This window comes from Python bivittatus, unplaced genomic scaffold (assembly GCF_059951505.1).
Source record: "Python bivittatus isolate LINGU-HERP-01145 unplaced genomic scaffold, Pbiv_v1 ctg000180_np1212, whole genome shotgun sequence".
NCBI classification, from domain to species: Eukaryota; Metazoa; Chordata; class Lepidosauria; order Squamata; family Pythonidae; genus Python; species Python bivittatus.
In genome coordinates, this window is record NW_028277047.1 from 4,409,585 (window position 1) to 4,423,790 (window position 14,206).

General features: G+C 48.5%; 2 protein-coding genes across 4 annotated transcripts in view; both read right to left on the minus strand.

Moving 5' to 3' along the window:
- On the minus strand, positions 1-11,881 carry VEGFB (vascular endothelial growth factor B). 2 transcript variants are annotated; one of them, XM_025171116.2, is made up of 7 exons: positions 11,740-11,881; positions 7,456-7,507; positions 4,665-4,861; positions 3,400-3,473; positions 2,425-2,460; positions 1,761-1,886; positions 1-495 (listed from the first exon to the last, which is right to left on the minus strand). In XM_025171116.2, the coding sequence occupies exons 2-7, from the start codon at positions 7,472-7,474 to the stop codon at positions 441-443; spliced, it is 507 nt and encodes a 168-aa protein (XP_025026884.1). In that variant the 5' UTR covers positions 7,475-7,507; positions 11,740-11,881; the 3' UTR covers positions 1-440. The 2 variants fall into 2 exon arrangements, with proteins under 2 accessions (XP_025026884.1, XP_007435125.1); XM_007435063.4 differs by lacking the exon at positions 11,740-11,881 and adding an exon at positions 8,140-8,728.
- Positions 10,339-14,206, minus strand: part of DNAJC4 (DnaJ heat shock protein family (Hsp40) member C4) — a 19,463-nt gene continuing 15,595 nt past the window's right edge. For both annotated transcript variants that reach the window (XM_007435066.4, XM_088137360.1), the window contains exons 6-7: positions 13,387-13,473; positions 10,339-12,645 (exon numbers count right to left, since the gene is read on the minus strand). In XM_007435066.4, coding sequence (XP_007435128.2) covers positions 12,513-12,645; positions 13,387-13,473 — 220 coding nt within the window. In that variant the 3' untranslated portion in view covers positions 10,339-12,512. The remainder of the gene's footprint in view (positions 12,646-13,386; positions 13,474-14,206) is intronic.

Genomic DNA, 14,206 nt, shown 5'->3' on the forward strand with positions numbered 1-14,206 from the left:
TGATTTCATCTGGTGTTTCAGCTGAACCAGCTTTTCTATTGCTGTTACAGTTTGTAAAAATGCTTCCGTTGAATCTTTGTTAACTGGAATGGGTGACAGGAATGGAACGTGATGGGGGGCAAAATGAGATTGGGGAGGAATATGGGGGAAAAAAAAAAGTATTTTTACAGGCCCTTAAATGAAGGGGTGGGGGAATGAAAGGAGGAAACGGAGTTCCATTTTTTGGATTTTAAATAAGGATTTCTCAGCGTCTCAAAGCTGGAGAAGGCCGTCTTCGATGCAATCACGTGGACCCAGAATCCAAAGGGGTGAATAACCAAGATATTACCCATTTTTCTCCCCCTCCCCACCGGCAAAACTGTGGGCTGCCTCTGAGCAAGGAAAGGTTCACATCCATCAGAGAATGATCTTCACCAGCCTCTGTTAGGCTCTAGATCAGCCTACGACACGGGTTTTACTCTCCTGCGGGCAGTCCGTCCATGGCGCTTCATACATCTGGAAGGACAAGATGTCAAGCCTGTTTAGATCGACCGACTCCTATTTTGTCTCAAGGGGTTGCAGGAAACAGAGAGGTTTCGGGGTGCTGGTTGGAACCCCCCCGGGAGGCAGCGTTCAAACCAAACAGTGCCCCAAACCAACCACGTTTGCAACGAAAACATTACTGCAATCTTCTTGTCTGGCCAGATTGCTAGCAAAAGATCTGGCCGATCTTTTCTCTAAAAATGAAGTTTATCTCTCAAAGATAAAGCTGGAGAACATCCTTCCGGAAGTGTTTGGGGTGGGTTTGTACAACATCCTTAACCTGGTTTTTGAATGAACTTATTTTGCAAATTAGCGCGATCCATTCAGCCATACACTAACCCACCAAGCTAGGTTTGTACGATGTAAGCCACAAAAAATCAGCGCACGTTAAAACTAACTACAGTTTGCAGATACTAAGTCTTTGACACGGTTAAGGGTGTCATAAAAACATGTTGTCTGCCTTCCACCGGCTAGATAAATTGTTCTTGCGGTTGTTATCGCTACTATCAATATAACTATTGTTATAATCCACCCAGCTTTTTAATGTGCCTGGTTAGATGGTTAATGGCTGATTCTAATCTTTTAATTGCTTTTTTTAAAAAATCACTTTTGTTTTTCCAGTATAATTCACGTACTGCTGGTAGTTGCTTTTTGTATCATGGAAGGAAAGGATATAAATGTCCTGAAAATTAATTTACTTTCCATTAATTAGAGAAACATTTCTTCCACTGTAATTCAACAAATTTGATGGTGTCCTTAAACAATCCTTTCCAACCCAAGCTTGCAATAATTCCTTCAAGCTTGCAATAATTCCTTCAAGCTTGCAATAATGCTATTAATAATGGAGCATAAGTTTCATTTCAGAATATCCTTCTTCATTGGTATTGATTTCCACCAACAATGCAAGGCCAAATATTAGCATTTTCATCCCCACCCTGTGTTCACATGTGTTGGACTCCAGCTCCCAGAATCCCCAAACAGGTTGGAGAAGGCTTTGATCATTCTTTCTTCACACAGATTGCTAATGAGGCCCTTTTGGTGGCCTTTCACCCTGTGTGAACTCTGAGCCACCGTACCTATACCAGAATCCTTTATGACACTGATGTTCTTCAGTGAATAGGGATTTCCTTTAGAAGGTCAGTTGTGAGGAAGGGGAAAAAAATCACCAAGCCATTACAGAGTGAGAGAAGCCACTACAAAGGGAGGGCAAGAGATATAAGAAGGGAAAAGAGTCTTGCCTGCAAGTCGTCTCATTGAATTTCATGCCACGCCTCTCACAATGCCCAGCATTGTGGCGACAAACACATTTGCACGTGTGTGGATCTGGCTGCTTCTTCCTGTCCCGACAAGGTGCACAGGACTGACTAGTGGGAGAATGAAACAACAGATGAAGCCTGTTTTCCATTCCTTGCAGATCCCCATCAAATGTATGCGGGGACAAACGTGATCACAACTTCCCATCATTTTAACCAAAGAAGGATTATACATTTTTGCAAAGAAATCAGTTAAACCCTATTCTTCTGGAGCAGCCTCCACTGACTATCCACCAGAATTACTTTAGTACCTGAGTAAATCAAGTTTGCAGGATCTGAGGGAAGGGAAGGGAAGGGAAGGGAAGGGAAGGGAAGGGAAGGGAAGGGAAGGGAAGGGAGGAAGGGAGGAAGGAAGGAAGGAAGGAAGGAAGGAAGGAAGGAAGGAAGGAAGGAAGGAAGGAAGGAAGGAAGGAAGGAAGGAAGGAAGGAGAAAGAGAGAGAGAGAGGAAGGGAAAAATGAAAGAAAGAGAGGAAGGGAAGGGAGGGAGGGAGGGAGAAATGAAAGAAAGAGAAAGGGAAGGGAAGGGAAGGGAAGGGAAGGGAAGGGAAGGGAAGGGAAGGGAAGGGAAGGGAAGGAGAAATCTTTTACCCAATTGAATTAGATCTGAAAAACGTCGTCCTTGATCTGAAAAGTGCAAGAGAAAAAGAATAGATTTAATGTCTTGATTGCTGAAGGGAATACGCCTAGGTTTAGAGGCCCCTGCATAAAACAGGGATAAATATTTATTACTATTTATTGAAACTATTTCAGTACTACTTCCTTTTTAAGAGATCTCAGCATCAACCCCTCACAAAGAAATTAAATCTTTGGACTCCACCCAGATTTGCAACAGACAATTTTCAAATAAATTACAATTCCAAAATTTTGGTAGGGAGATGTTGAGAAGTCACCACAGATGAGCCAAGATGAAACCAGGATATGTGTATAGGAAGGAGACATAATGTGACTACTCTTATAGTTTGAACAGAATAATATCCCCAGAGTGCCTGCATTTTTAACAACCTACACCAAACAACTAAGTTTTGCTTTATTTCTAAGCCAACATCCTGAAGTTAATCCTTTCTTTTCAATGTCTCAAGCAGTTAATTCTTCTATAATGTAAATCCAACATTGTTAAGGATTTGAAAGCAACTCTTTGACATTTTTCACGCATCGCCTGGCTTACTTACATCAGAAATGTAGTTGCTGTCACCACTGGACAAAACAACCCACCTCTTTTAAGAGTTTTCTCTTATTAATGCACCCTACAAGGAAGAGAATTCAAGCAGAATCCTACCCATTTGTTCTGTAAGAATTCAGCTTTATTCTGCTGTCCCATTTTCTGCCCATGAGTATGAAGACAGCACGATGGCTAAAAAATGGAGGACAACATTTAAATCTTCCTCCCCACCAATCGGGCATCCTTCAGATATTCAACTTTTTAACGATGGTATTCGGCTGGAAATTTGGAGAGGAGGAGGCCCAGGTTGCAGAATGCAAACATAAATGTGGTTTTTAAAAATTAATTTTAAAAATTAACGAACCTTCCTATCCGATCCACTCTTGTGTATCCTAAACTCTCACCTGCACATACATTCCAGGTGTTCTTCAAATGTCAGCTGGTTTAGATATCTATGCGGGAAAAGACTTGCCATTACCTAGAAAACAGGAAGACTTGGATCACCTTCACTCTAAATGTCCAGGACTCAATGCTAAATACAAGCACCATTATCCCTGGTAGGAAATTGAGGTGGAAAAGGACCAATCTGTATATTTCTGGGTGGTTTTTTAAATCCCTAGCCAAATCAATAGATGTAATGGGATGCGGGGAAGACCTTGGGAGGTGGGACGAAGAGACGCTGCCAAGGGAATGGTCAGATAAGAGGGAGCATAGCCCACAGCTGCATAATGGGTGGAGAAAGAGACTCAAAAGAGACCTTCCCTAGTTTCTCGGCTGTAAAGGAGATGGAGGGAGAATGGTACTTTCAGACTTGCAAGATTCTGTCAATGTAGCTTTACCATAAAGTAGAACTAGCTCATCTGGTTGTGTCTCCTATCCAGTTTACCCCGCAAGGCTGACATCACCTAAGGGAAGGCTTCACACAAACAACTGAGGGAAAGCATTACATTTTCTTGTGGTGAGCTATAATGGCCACCAGGAGGCAGTACATGACTGGTTTCATCCTTACAGTATGGGGAATCGTCAGATGTGCACAGCCCGATCTTCTTCTGGCCTCCTAGACTGGGATACCTCCTAAAGAGAATGTACTGTATACAGTCATCTAAATTGTGATGGTCCATGAGTTCAGTTTCTAGGAGAGGATTTGAACCCCATAGAACAGTGTTTCTCAAACTTGGCAACTTCAAGATGTATGGACTTCCGCTCCCAGAATTCCTCAGCCAGCATGCTTTAAGATGTGTGGACTTCAACTCCCAGAATTCCCTAGCCAGCATGCTGGCTAGGAAATTCTGGGAGTTGAAGTCCACATGTCTTAAAGTTGTCAAGGTTGAGAAACTCTGCCATAGAATAACATCTGGCTATACATGTCTGACGAGTCCCAAATAAGGTGAAACCAGTCATAGACTGCCCCTTGGTGGTCAATGTAATTGAAAACCTTCACACAGGATATCCACTATGTGAAATCAGAGAATTCTTCCCACTTCCAAGTCTTGAAAATCAGCAGCCAAGCTTGGAAGAAATCAGCAGCCACCACTGGAGAAGAGGAACAAATAGTGGCTACACTTTGCAATCCTCGCACTTCAAGTCTGAATGAGCAGGGATTCGGAATCTGGAGCTGTCCACAAGGGAGGGGGTTTCCTGAATCTCCTCCCACCCTCCCACCTCTTACCTCCATGATTAATTCCCGAGAACGGCTGGGCACGCAGTCCAACGAGTCGTCCGAACAGCAGCCTGTGCAGCGCATCAGGGCCACGCAGGAGGGAAGCATGATGTGGCTGGCCAAGGACGGATGCTCAGCTGTTACCGACACCATCATCTCCTTGGGCTGGCAGATGCTACGGTTGTAGACTTCCAAGAAACTGATCACTGCCAGGAAGACATCAAGGCTTTTAGCTGGGCCCTTCCTGGGCACCCATTCCACCCGGAGTGGTCCTCATCTCCTGTGGCTGAGTAGCCCCCTTCCCTTCTCTTCACAAAGAGGAAACACAAGGGAAAGGGATTGCGTTTGAGTAAAATGTCATCTAAGAGGGCTGGCCCTACCGTTAGACCTTAAGGCCATTGCCCCATGGGGCAAATTCTGGGGGCTGGCAGAAAAGTGCAGGAAGAAAGACCTCTTAATTTAGCCTGTTGCCTTCAGGGGTGGAAGAGATGCTAGGGGCAGGGGGAAGAGGGAATGGCCTTGAAGGACAGGAAGAAGAGCTGCTAGGAAGGCAGTGGTCAGAAAAGAGGGGATTGAGCCCAGGCCAAGAAAGCAACTTGAGAAAATGTTTCAGACAAACCCCTCCTGAGTTCTCACGAAGATAAAGGGAGGGAGAGGGGAAGCACATTCAGATGGGCAAGTTTCTGTTACTATAGCTTTATAATAAAAGTAGTTTTGACCTATATGGCATTGGTTCCTTAGTCTGGTCTACCTTGTAGGGTTGACACTATCCCAACGCCAGCACTGGTTAGAAATTAAACTGCCAGCCTGGTGGCTTTATTTATTTACACACACACACACACACACACACAGTAGGAGCGATATTATTTTGTTCTTCACACTGAGCACCACTGTGCCTTCGGACGACTCTCCTAAGCTCTCTTTCATTAACAAGCACTTGACGTGCACTTTCTTCAATGCAGTATTTCTCAACCTTGGCCACTTGAAGATGTGTGGACTTCAACTCCCAGAATTCCCCAGATAGCATGCTATCTGGGGAATTCTGGGAGTTGAAGTCCACATATCTTCAGGTGGTCAAGGTTGAGAAACTCCGCTTTAATGCGATATATGCCATCTTCTGCTAGCAACGCCCCACTGGATTCTACGTAGGCCAGATGGGACATGCTTTTCCCCAAAGGATTAATGTTTGGCACCAGGACTTGAAACAAGAGGGCAGAAATATCAGAGCATTTCAACCTTCCAAGACACTCAAAGCAAGTTTTGGAAAAACAAGACTTTTGGAGCACAATTGAGTGAGAGTTTGCTGAATTTATATAGAGCCAAGAGTTTCAGGCGATTTCGAAAGGCCTTGAGGTACCCTACGGGTTTTTAACACATTACAACTGTGAAGCTACTTGTAGACAGATAAGCTACTTGTAATCTGTCTCACGTGTAACTTGGGTCTGCGTAACCAATATATTTTCCCCTCTTTCCCCCCCACCTCACCCCAATTTCAATCTTATATCGAGGTCTAGCCCATAGAGCAGTGTTTCTCAAGCTTGGGAACTTTAAGATGTATGGACTTCAACTCCCAGAATTCCCCAGCCAGCCATGGTGTTGGGGAATTCTGGGAGTTGAAGTCTACACATCTTAAAATTCCCAGGGTTGAGAAACACTGCCATAGAATGATGCAGCTCACGAAAGCTGACGCCTTTTAAGAAAACCCGGCGGTCCCAAGAGGGACCTATTCCCTATTAATTCCTATTAATTCTTCCATGGTGGGATTGCAATGTGGGAGTACCCAATTTAGCTAAAAATCTTTTATCCGCTGATACAATCTATACTTATTAGCTTAATGGCAATTTTTTTGCATGCTTTCAACGCTTTAAACTGTTGATTGTTAATGATGGCGGTGAAATATTCAGGGTCCAATTCCTTTAAGGTTTTGCAGAATACTGATGCAGCCAGCTGAAGAACTAAGGGATCTGGGACCAGTTGCTACCTCTCAGTTTGGTTTTCCTTACAGGGCTGTTGTAAGGATGAGAGAAGGAAGGGGAAGAGGAAGGAGACCATTCTGAAATCTTCCCGGGAGGAAAAATGTGGGGGAAATGAAATTTATAAGACAAAAAATAAGGATGTTAATTCTAGTAGCTGTGTATCAAGATATTCGAATACTAATTCTATATCTAATTGTATTTCATCCTGGAGAAAATCTGTCTACGTGGTCACTAACAGTCGACATTGACTTGACGGCTTATTATTAATAATGCATTAAATACATTATTCCCTTAATGTAATATTTAGAGAAATATATTTCCTTAATGTAATAAGTAATAACTATGTGGGTGTAATGTATTCAAAAAGTCCAATAGTGAAAGAAGTCTTTGTTATATTATGTACATACTCCAGATAGGAAAACTGAGGCACAGAGGAAAAGCTCTCATCTAAGAGATATTTGGGACTAGGGAAACAAAGATATAACTCAGCCTGTTTCTGTCTGAGCTGTTCCAGCTTTTTCCTTTGGCAAATTCCAGACATCTTGATTTTTTTGACCACCCGCTGCAGATACCCCTGTTCAGGGCAGTGCCAGACCCCTGGTTTTTTAAAAAATAAAGATGCTAAGTTTATTTTATCCATCCCATGTTTAAGCAGGCCAAAATGTGGGAAGTTCCCCCCACTCCCGACAAAACCTTCCCAATGTCAGAATTGCCACCAGGGGGTTGAGGATGATGGGACTTGTCATCCCACCCATTGAGAGACTGGGGAAGGCTGGTTTAACAGGAGGGGGGGCCTTTCTTCTTCACCTCAATCCAATCTTTACCTTCCGTAGGGGACAGCATCTTCTTAAGTTCAGCCCCCTTCTCCTCGGGGATCTGCAAATGGAAAAATGAGGATCTATTAGAATTGTTCAAAAATGTAGATTTACGGCTCTTTGGGACCACTTGGGCGGCCATCACTCAGCTGGCATGGGTTTGGGGGCAGGCTGGCTTAGGGGTCTCTCAGCCCCTGCCGACTGCTGTCGTTTGGACGTCCTCAAAGCACGCCCAGCGCACACCCCGAGATGGCCCCTGATTGTAGATTAACTCCTTGGGAGGAACTGGGACCCCGCGGTTCCCCTTCGACCGGTGCCAGTGGGATAACCCAACATCACCCACACGCCCTTCCTGGAAGTTGAGCCCTTGAAAAAGAAACCAGAAGGGACAGAGGGCAAGAGATCTATGGCCACGGGCATCCTTTCTGGGCACATCTGTGAGCAGGAGGAACAAGGGTCACCGGACCCCGAGCCTTGCACCAACCACACGGAGCTGATCCAGCAGATGGCATCTGTCTTTGCCAACTCCTCCGTCCGTCGGGGCACCCAGTGTGGGACACACACGCTTCTGCCCTAGACTGATTCTGGGGCAAAGCCACTGGCTCTTCCCCAATGGGGCAATCCTTGCTCCTTGACCAGCTCCCCCGACGCCAGGTCCGCCGCCCCCCCTTGGCATTTCCCACAGCCACCTACCGTTAGGGAACCGTGCGGGAACTGCCAAGTTGCCACCGAGAGAAGCCAAAGGAACCTCCACGAAGCTTTCATGGTGGGCCAAGGCCGCCGGGCGGGCGGGGGGTCTTCAGGAAGGTCCCCCTCGCCGTGGGGATGAGCAGGCTGGCTCCAGCCCAAGGGCACGCTTTGCCCAACTTAGCTGACGCGCTGACAGGGGCTGCCAAGCGGCGCGAAGGGGAGACGGTCTCAAGCCGGTACTCTCCCGCCCCCGAGCGAGAAAGACGGACCAAAAGGAATGCCCAGGCAGGTCAGATGCCCCCGGGCGCCGCCAGCCGCCAAGGGCATCGGAGCCGCACCAGCTGCCGGCCGCCGCTTTTCTCTTCCTCTTTCAAATCCATGCGCCCCCCACGTGAGTCCCCTCCGTGCCAGGCGAGGGGCGGCCGCAGGTGCACGGCGGCTGACCGCCGCTGCCGCCGCGGGAACCCGCTGGGATGCCCGGGACCGGAGCCCCGGCGAGGAAGCCAGCAACCGGAGCCGCCGGCCGAGCGCGCGGCGGCGGATCGGAGTTCATGTGACTGCTCCGTGCCAGCCTGGAGAGGGAAGGGAGGGGAGGGGAGGGGAGGGGAGGGAGCCCGGCAGGCTGGGCCAGGAGAGGAGAGGAAGAGGCAGGCAGGCAGGCAGGCAGCCAGGGGCAGAGGCTGGATCGCTGGGCTGCGGCGCATCATTGGCTTGGAGAGGAGGCCTCGCCACACCGCCGAAGAGGAAAGGGGGCTGCGCGGTGGAGAATCCTCCCAGCCTCACCACCAGTAGGAGACTCCCAAGGGTCTCCTTGAAGACCCCCAAACGTCTCCTTTAAGGGTCTCCTTGATGACCTCCAAGCACCTCCTTTAAGAGTCTCCTTTAGTCCTCCAAGGGTCTCTTTTAAGGGTCTCCTTAAAGACTTCCAAGGGTCTCCTTTAAGGATCTCCTTGAAGACCCCCAAGGGTCTCCTTTAAGGGAGAAGGTTCAGAGTCAGACAGACTGCTCCTCGATGCAGGGAATCCGCTCAGGGCAGGAAGGAGACAGGGCAGATGTCTCCCTGGGAAATCACCTCCACCTTTCTGGGGTTTTTTGTTTTTTAAAGGGTCCAGGGAAACCCACTCTCCTACCACCCCCTGCATCTTGTGGCCGGGAGTGCCAGGGGCCGGCGATGTGCCATTCCAAGAAAAGTTGGGGTGTGCCCCTTTCCACCAGATTGGTTCAGACATGGCCTTAAGCCAGGGTTTGGGTTAAACACGGTTGCTGAGCGAAGCCCAGCGGGTTGCATCCAGCCTCACGGGAAGCCCTCAGCCACAGTTTGCAACGGCTGGATCCACATCACCAAAGCCAGGCCAGCCACGTGACGAGTGAGCGAGCACAGTACGTGAACTCGGGCACGGATTTCAAAACCTCTGGAAACCAGATACGAAGCCTCAGCAATGTTTACACTGGAACGCTGAAGTCTGACTGAGTAGCCAAGCGAACGTCTGTGGCTGCCATCATGCTGGAAGGGCCCGAGCTTCGGGATTTGGGACGTGCACAGAGGGCTTTCCCCCATCCCACTGAGACTTTCCTTAGTGGCTGGGAAAAGCACATGCCGATCCACCGGAAAGGGTTCCTTTAAAGTCCAGAAGCCTCCCCACTTTTAACAAGGGAAGAGGAGGACAAGACCGGTTCCATTAAAATCTGAAAAATTTCATTTTTAGCTCCAGTGCAGGAGAGGAACCAAAGCCATTCTGCCATCCCTTCGGAGGGCAGAAATCTGTCTTCCACCAGGGTGACCATGGAGCATTTGGGCTACTTTTTTTAAAAAAAAGATTTTTTAATCCCATCTTTATTATTTTTATAAATAACTCAAGGTGGCGAACATACCTAATACTCCTTCCTCCTATTTTCCCCACAACAGCCCTGCGAGGTGGATCAGGCTGAGAGGGAGGGCCTGGCCCAAAGTTACCCAGCTGGCTTTCCTGCCTACGGCGGGACTCCCTGTCTCCTGCTTTCTAGCCTGGGGCCTTCACCGTTCGACCAAACTACTTCCTAATCTGATCAGCGTAAAGAAGCACGCGTCTGCGTCTGTGCACAGCCCAACATTGAGGGACAGATGCATAGAGAAAGCTAGCAGCACGAGATTTGAGTTTCCTTACAGGCTAGCTTTCTATATGCAGGAAAGAAGGGAAGCCCACGGATCATGCTCTGTCAGAATTTTGTGAAATGCCATTTAATACCCAAGCCACCACTGGCTGTTTTACAGATGCGACGTCTGAGTTCAAATACATGAAACCAGAATGAATCAAGACACGTACCGGCTTTGGGCAGAACAGTCCACATATGAAGTTCTCCAAGCCACTAACACGCCTCGTACAAATGTTGCATCGAATCCAAATATGTTCTATGCTCTATGCTTCTTGCTTTCCAGACGATCTCCCCCTGCCCCGGTCTACTCAACCTGCCTGTGCCTCCTTCCACCCAAGTGATCTTCTGAGTATGCAGATCCTTGGCACAGAGTTCCCCAGGGTACTGTCGGTGCAACTGCACCTTTAGCAGAACAGGGGGGGGAACCAGATTCGTGGAGGAAAAGGCTACTGATGGGAGCCGGGGGGGTCCCCTCCAGTCTTGGGGGGAGCCCCCCTGCTGAAGAGCTCAAGTCAAGGCAGTGATCATGTTTTGATTACTTCCCCGTGATGGGAAAATAAAAGGCTGGATGTAAATAACCCTCGGATCTTCTCCAGGGTCCAAATCCGTTTTAACATTTTATCTTTTTCCAAGAGTTTCTTCTGACCCGCCTTGGCATTCTTCGCACCCTGACCCGCACAGACCCTCCAAGCAGCTGGAGAGGCTGGAGAGGCTCAGATGCTGGCTGGGCGTTCATCCCCCCCCTTCACCCACGGCAGCGTCTGCACGCCATGAGATTAAAACAGCATTTCACGCATACTTCTCACTGCAGTCATGATCTCCACGCATCCTCCTCTCAGGTCCCTGAAGAAATGAAGCTGGAGGAACAGGAACGAACCACCCAGGACATCGGCAGGGAAAGAGCCCAGCTTGTGTGTGTATGAAGGTGTTTCACCCTATTCCACTATACCACCCCCCCAATCTGGCCTTAACGCACAGGATTTATTTAGACTGGGTCTTTTCTTGCACTAAAAATGCATGTTAGACTTGCATTTTTCAAAAAGAAAAATGAGCAAAAGCCACCCAGGCTAAAACACGAGCTAAGGAGGATGCTCTGGAGCGTCTCTGCATGATGCCCAGGTCTTGATTCTCCATTTCTTCCCTCAACCTCTGAATAAGAGAGCTATTTCGACTGGCATTCTGGAAGAGGTTTAAGTCTCCCCATACCCCCCGTTTTTTCTATCCATTGCTATCTCCCTGAAAGGGTGAAAAAGGGCTGAATCAGCCACCTAGCATTAACTCTGGGTTCATATGACACCCTAAACCTGAGTTAGCAAAACACAGTTGCTATGTTCACATAACCTGCTCTGTGCTAATCAAGAATTTTTGGCGTAACATTTTGGCAGGCTCACCACAAGCGTTGAATCACGAAGTACCAAACCTCACCTAGTCGAGACGGTTGTGCGAACCCAGCCAATATAGGCCACCTACCCCTTTGTTGGCATTTTCAAGCAGAAGCTGTCCAACCGTTGGCCGGGAGCGTTTCAGCTCTAGATTTCGGTTTCTACCATGGGGCTGGACTAGATGACCTTTAGGAACCCTCTGGGTCTATCCTTCGAGGTGGCGGTAATATTGAACTGGTCTGAGGGCCAAGGGAAGTTGCTCTTGTGATACAGGACAAGGCGCATTGCGGGGGCCTTCGGGTAACAAGCTGATTGAGCGCAAACGGTCCTGGGGCATTTGACCGATGGGATTTTTGCTAGTGACACCCGTTATCAGCGCACCGCAGCACAACCCAGGAATGCAGGACCTGGAGATCTGGAGGACCCAGCCCTGAGATCTTCCTTGGCTCAGCTGAGCTCCGGGGGGCAGAATCGCACCCCCCCGCATGGAGCGACAGAAGATGTAAGAAGAGGAGCAACATTCACAAGCGTTTCCTTTCCCGACTCCTCCACGTTCTCTTTGTCAGCTTGGAAGCTGGAGGACAGCACGTGAACCGAGGGGAGGGTCTGAACTGAGGTGCCGGGCGGTCGCATGTGGCCTGTGGGTGGAGATCGCCCCCATCCCATCCCCTTCCCTGCTTTTGATCCAAGTCCCGGGCGGGTGAGGTGCACGGACGAGGACCCTCTTGACAATGCGGGTCAAAGAGGGAACCGGCTTCCTTGTCAGTGTAGTAAAGTGCTTCTATTGGAAAGAAGTGGGGAGAAGTTGGACGCGAGGCTGGCCTCCGCCACCAGGCTGGGAGAGGGCCGGCCCCCACTGGTTTACTTGGCAGTGGAGACGGGAGGCGCCGGATCCTTTATGGAGTCCAACATTTCTGAGAGTGGCCGAGAGCAGGCGGGATGTTCCTCGACAATCGGGGGGTGCTTCTGCTGCAGTTCTTCTGCGTGCCTGGCTCTGTGGGGAAACCGAGGGTCAACAACGGTCCTCAAGTGCTACCGCTTGGCGGTCCGGACATGAAAATCACCAGGTTTAGTGCCCATCTCTCTGTGCGTGGTTACATTTCAGTTGCTGTGCAACTGGCCCTCTACAACCTGATGCCTTCTAGCTGGGCTGGACTACAACTCCCAGGATTCTCTGCCAGCACAGCTGACCCGTCTGTTATCAGTGCTAGTAGAGAGGCGCCTCCCAGATAGGACCTCACTCAAAGATGTTGGAAAGGGAAGGGAAGGGAAGGGGGAAGGGGGAAGGGGGAAGGGGAAGGGGAGGGAGAGAGGGGAGGAAGGGGAGGGGAGGGGGAAGGGGAGGGGAGGGGGAAGGGGAGGGGAGGGATTCAAGTGTTATCTTTTGCCCCTAGGACAATTTTCTCAACCTAGTCCCCATGAAATCCAACCTGTCTGGTAGGTGTCAGGTTAGGAACAAAAGATTTCAGGTTTGGAGGCAGATGGCGGGTGAAAATAATATAATAAAATATCTGAACAGGAAGAAAGAGTTGCTGGAACCAAGTTTCATGGTCCCAGCATACTTCCCCTTCATTAGCAGGACTTAAAAATAAAAAGATGTGAATAAACAAAGTCGCTCGGTGCTTTAATGAGGACACTGCACTTCCTCAAGGGGAATGCGTGGGACGAGGGAGTGAAGCTTGCTCTGTCTCTCTTCCCCGCCCCCCCCCCAGCACAAGTTCCTTCAGCTTTGTACCTGGTTTGCTCCTTCGCCTTGATCAGGGCCTGGGTGATCATGTGGTCTCTCTCATCCATCAAGCTGGTGTGTAATTTTGCAACCTGCCTGCAAAATAAATAAATAAATAAATAAATTGTGGGTGGGGAGTGAGAAGGAAGAGAAGATGTTCAGAGACTAGCACAAGACTGGGAAGACGCGGACATGCAGTACGGAGAAAGGCAATGTTCCAAAATTTGGAAATTCAAGAGAGACGTCTCCCACTACTCCGCTTCCCTTTAGCTGGAGAAGACCCAGCTCCCTCCAACAAGGAACTCAGCCCAGCTCGGCCTGATCTTCCGACTCCTGAGATCTCCTGTTTTCCACAGCCCTGAAGTTATACGCCTCCCTCCCCAGGCTGGAATTCCATACTGCTATACAAGCCCCAAAGTTTAAATCTTTGGAGAGTTTGCATTATAATTATTTTAGTCGGTTTGTTTTCGCTTTCCTTGTTTGTTCTTGTTTTAAAACAAAGAAAAAATCAATTTAAAAAAATCTGGAGTGCTTCTCAGCATTACATTTGGGGAATGTGGCTTGGGGAGGAGGAAGAACCTCAAGGAGGTGAGGGGGCCCATGTTTTCAGTTCCCGTTAGGTTAGCCCTGCGAGGTAGTCCAGAAAAGGAATATCACCAGGAGTACTTTACTGTAAGGTTCTGTTAACAGAATCTTGCAAGGCTGAAAATATTTCTCCCCTCCTTTCATTTTACTCTCTGGAAAACTAGGGAGGTCCCTTCTGAGATGCTTGCTGCACCCGGTTTTTTGCTTTGGACTCAGTTTTCTGTTCTCAGACTGTTGTTTAGGC

Coding starts and splice junctions, on each gene's coding strand:
- VEGFB (XM_007435063.4), bottom strand. CDS start 8,211: ATGAAAGCTTCGTGGAGGTTCCTTTGGCTTCTCTCGGTGGCAACTTGG. Junction 4,862..7,455: donor GATGCTGTCCCCTACGGAAG/GTAAAGATTGGA, acceptor TCTTCCTGGCAG/TGATCAGTTTCTTGGAAGTC. Junction 3,474..4,664: donor CTCGGGAATTAATCATGGAG/GTAAGAGGTGGG, acceptor CCTGTTTTCTAG/GTAATGGCAAGTCTTTTCCC.